This window comes from Phalangium opilio, unplaced genomic scaffold (assembly GCF_054372755.1).
Source record: "Phalangium opilio isolate 3A_F unplaced genomic scaffold, DU_Popi_V2 ptg000061l_1, whole genome shotgun sequence".
Classification (NCBI taxonomy): Eukaryota; Metazoa; Arthropoda; class Arachnida; order Opiliones; family Phalangiidae; genus Phalangium; species Phalangium opilio.
This window is the reverse complement of record NW_028324178.1, coordinates 11,961,121-11,965,890: the sequence shown is the minus strand read 5'-3', so window position 1 is coordinate 11,965,890 and position 4,770 is coordinate 11,961,121. Positions and strand designations below refer to the sequence as shown.

General features: G+C 37.8%; 1 protein-coding gene across 1 annotated transcript; it reads right to left on the bottom strand.

Moving 5' to 3' along the window:
* Window positions 1-49: 49 nt before the first annotated feature.
* LOC149665680 (uncharacterized) lies at window positions 50-2,169 on the bottom strand (the record flags this gene model as incomplete). The annotated part of the gene is made up of 2 exons (XM_089842093.1): window positions 1,942-2,169; window positions 50-1,858 (listed from the first exon to the last, which is right to left on the bottom strand). A coding segment is annotated over exon 2 (1,809 nt), but the record flags the coding sequence as incomplete, so codon positions are not given.
* Window positions 2,170-4,770: the final 2,601 nt, after the last annotated feature.

The following is a 4,770-nucleotide window of genomic DNA, read 5'->3' as shown; positions in this document are numbered from 1 at the left end:
TGTAACAATAAAGATTGCAACTATGATCTCTCTTGTTTCTAAATCCTACCAGACAATTTTCACAGTAATGGTCCATCCCGAACAAAGGTCTTAAAGACGTGACGACGTTGTAATGTCTATTTTGATTAATTAATATCAAACGAGCTCTATTGTCGTCATTGTTGATTTCCCCCAAAATCAACTCGGGCAAATTATTTTTAAAAATATATATTAATATATTATATTGCGCTAATTCGGCTTTAAATTTTTGTATAGATTCTACTTTACCGCAGTCTTTCGGGTTAACTTTAGCTTTGCGGCAAAGCTCTATAGCGGCATCTCGTTGAGAGGCCGTATCGCCTCTATCCGCTCGTGTGTACGAAATCGACTTAAATTTGTTTTTAAGCGCGATATTAGTCGGGTTTTTCTTATGTTCCGAATGCGCAATTGCCACGGAAATCGCTCTCGCTAGACACAGATTATCATTGTTCACGATCCTGATAATTCCTCGAGAGTCACGAGAAAAGATATCAAAGGACCGCACTCCTTTGGGAGCAGCACGGCCAAACCCTTCTACCGGGATTCTCACCACGTGAAATTTTAAGACGATGGGTCCCAAAAAGAATCTCTCAAACTCATCATCGTATAAAACTGACTCTATCTCATCTAAAACAGATTTAGAGTCCAATTGGTCAGCTCTACGAAATGAGAGTGATATCTCGCCCCTGTTTGGCAAGCTTAAACTTTCGACCGTTATCTGAATCATATCAGATGGAGCTAACCTATTAAGAACGGCCTGGACAATATTGGCTAAGCCTTCAACCAAATTATTAGTTATTCTTACGGTAATTTCTAGACCCGTTAGGTTAAATCTAGGGTACATTTGCACTCTTTGATCCGTAATTTCACAGTGAGGTAGAGAATCTATTGGCGTCATAACTGCCCCCCTCGCTCCGCCTCCAGATTGGTCAGGGAAATTACTAAGACCCGAAAAATCTATAGAGGCGAAATCGTTTTGAGAGGCGAAACCCAGCTCTGGATTATTGTTTAAAAAGTCGCGAGCTATACGATCATTCTGGGAAGATTCAAATTCCCGCACAATTGATTCTTCCTTTTCGAAAATGTTTAAAGCTTTAATCATGTTTTCATCTTGCTCATCCACTAGTAGATTTTCAGCTTGCATTTCGTCTATATCGCGTTGACCTATGTCAAACGCCCTTTTTTCGAAACGAGCCATATATTGCTCACTACACGTTAAAGGCAGATTATTAAAGAATGTTTCCAACTCTTTAATGTCGCGGCATTGTTCAGGCTCACGCGGTACGCTTAACATATATTTAAATATGTCTGTAAATGTTTCAAGAATAGCGTATCCTCTATTAGATAAAAAAATCGGTAATATTTCCCCGACTGTAGCGGGGTTAAGTTTGAGTACTGTACATAAATTAAAGAAAAAAGCGTAGATTTTCTCAATGGGCCAAGGTCGTGAAACAACCAACGACTCGATCTCTAATAAAATAGATTCTTGAGCGTCTATATCGCGTTGATTTATTTCTAACGCTCTTTGTTCGAAACGGGCCCTATATAGATCACGATACGCTAAAGGCACATTATTATAGAGTGTGTCCAACTCTTCCGCGTTGCGGCATTGTTCGGGTTCACGCGGTACGCTTAACATATATTTAAATATGTCTGTAAATGTTTCAAGAATAGCGTATCCTCTATTAGACAAACAAGGCGGTAAAATTTCCCCGACTGTAGCTGGGTTAAGTTTGAGTAATGTACATAAATTAAAGAAAAAAGCGTAAATTTTCTTAATTGGCCATGGTCGTAACGCGGCCAATTCCTCGATCTCGAATAAAATAGATTCTTGATCCATCTTTACGCGTTTTTATAGTAAAAAAAAAATTACGTTAAATGCTATCCCCATGAAAAACAAAAAAGAATATAAAAATACGTTACCTTTCAAATCAAGACGTGTCCGGGCAGGTTTTGTAAAACTTTTCTAAAAGCGAGACTATGCTATTCGTCTTTACTTTATAACTCTGAAGTAGAGAATGAGTTTTGCATACTCAACATATCGCCTTATATAGGTCATAACACTCAGCTTACCCCCCTCCTCCCCCCACATGTTGTACGTAACGGCTTTTTACGAAGCAAAAATGTAATCTTTTTTAGATACATCCCCCCTCTCTCCCTCTAAAGAGCCCGTGCTATAACATGAACCGACCAACACAGTTTCGTCCAGGCCTGTTTACCCTATATGAAAGAGGCCAACCTTAAACTAGAACTGCCACCCACCCTCTCTCCCCAAAACTAAACTCTAACTAGAACTCCCCCCTCTCTCTACCCCCAAGCTAAACTCTAACAAGAACAAATCTTTGCCCAGACCTGTTTACCCTATATGAAAGAAGCCAACCTTAAACTAGAACTGCCACCCCCCTCTCTCCCCAAAACTAAACTCTAACTAGAACTCCCCCTCTCTCTCTACCCCCAAGCTAAACTCTAACTAGAACAAATCTTTGCCCAGACATGTTTACCCTATATGAAAGAAGGCAACCTTTAACTAGAACTAACCCCCTTTCTCCCCCCTCTAAAGAATGAAGACATAAGCCATGTTAGGGCTCACTTTGATTTTGACAGTCGAATAAGAAGGTCACTTGAATTGTAAGTAGAATTTTTGCGTAACAGTTTTGGGCGCTCGCTTGGTATAATAGCAACGGTTGCTTTTTTTAAGATAAGAATGGAAGTTGATAATTTTCGTAAACGAAAACTCCCGTCCAAACCTCGTAAAATCAATTCGAGATTTCATTTGGGAGAAGTATTTCTATCTTTCGGATTCACGTCTGATCTCAATATAGAGATTAGAATATGCCAGAAAGAACCAGATTTGTCCACGTTTCGCTTTGATGTTGACACCTGGCAAGCTTTTGCATCCAAAATTGGTCCGCTTAGCGGATGGACAAGTTGCCAAAAACCCACATCATACGACGCTATTTTAGCCGATACTCCATTATCTTCGACATCAGCACACGCAACCTTTAACAATCTAAAGCTGGAAACGAATATCAGGGGTGGAGACAGTATCGACTTCACATTGAACGCTTCAGAAGCAAGCGAGTTAAATCGATTAATGCCATATATCAATGAACATGTGAAAAAGCTTGTATCGAATGAACAGGTGTATTTATTACTTGGGGATTTGATTTGCGCTGAACTTATTACCATATATAAAATATTACACATAGATTACGGTGAATTCTTTTCTTTCGAAGAAATTGAAGATCATATTAATTTTGACCGTGTACTATCATATTTTGGCTCGTACGTTTCACCGTATAAAATATTAATGGCTTTTGAAAGTAGATTAAAGGAACGCGGAATAAGTTTTGATTTTCAATCGTATAATATATTTAATATATTAATGTCTCAAACTTCTTATTTAAAGAAACGTATAAGCGTTGTCAATCTTTTTGGCCTGGTGTAAATTTGTATTGAAATAAATTTTTTAAAACGTAATTTTTGTCATTTGATCTGGATAGGCATATATATTTATAGGACCATAACAAGACGCTTCTAAAGCATTGTGGACAACAATAACTAGTCTACAAAGAAATCGGCTAGGATTGTGTTATTATCGTTAGAAATCATTTGAACTCGGGGTCAAATTCTGTTTTTTTGTGACAGCGTCTAGACTTGTATTATTTATTAATTTATTGAAAGACACGCGGCTAGGGTACATGTAAATCGGTGTTATTATTATCGTTAGAAATGATTTGAACTCGGGGTCAAAATTCTGTTTTTTTAGATATGTGAGATGGTCTAGACTTGTATTATTTATTAATTTATTGAAAGACACGCAGCTAGGGTACATGGAAATCGGTGTTATTATTATCGTTAGAAATCATTTGAACTCGGGGTCAAATTCTGTTTTTTTAGATATGTGAGATGGTCTAGACTTGTATTATTTATTAATTTATTGAAAGACATGCGGCTAGGGTACATGGAAATCGGTGTTATTATTATCGTTAGAAATCATTTGAACTCGGGGTCAAATTCTTGTTTTTTTTAGGAATGTGACAGCGTCTAGACTTGTATTTATTAATGTATTGAAAGCTAGGGTACATGGAAATCGGCTAGGAATGTGTTGTTATTATCGTTAGAAATCATTTGAAGTCTGGGTCAAATTCTTGTTTTTTTTAGGATTGTGAGAGGGTCTAGACTTATTATTTTGGGGTCTCGTTTGCTTCAATAACAACTTTTGAATATTGGAAAGATCATAAGGTTTTTGTATTGGGGTATATAGAGAGAACGTCGGAGACTAAAAGAACCCCCCCGGTTTCTCCATTGTTTCTATAAATACGGCAATTTACCCAATACAAAAATCACTCTCAGCCTAAACACTGACGAACCACTACTACTAACACTAAATCCTGCACCAAACTTTCAACATGTGAGTATAATGTTTTTTCTCCTGAAACCATAGAATAAGTTTTTTTGTTATTTAGGGCACCCAACCCTTTACCGTTTGGGAATGAGGTATTTGAATTTCTAAACCCACCTGTCCAAGATGAACCTTTAGAAGAAGAACCTTTTCCTCTAGCTGAACTAGAGGAAGTGGTGGTGGTGGGGGGGAGGGGAGGAGGAATGGGAGAATGAATCCAATTCTGATGAGGAATTGGATGAGGAATTGGATGAGGATGATGAAGATCCTACGCCATTGGATTGCAACATCCAACGGTAAACATGCCCTGTTTTCTCCTATTTTTTAGTAGCTATATTTCCTCCATA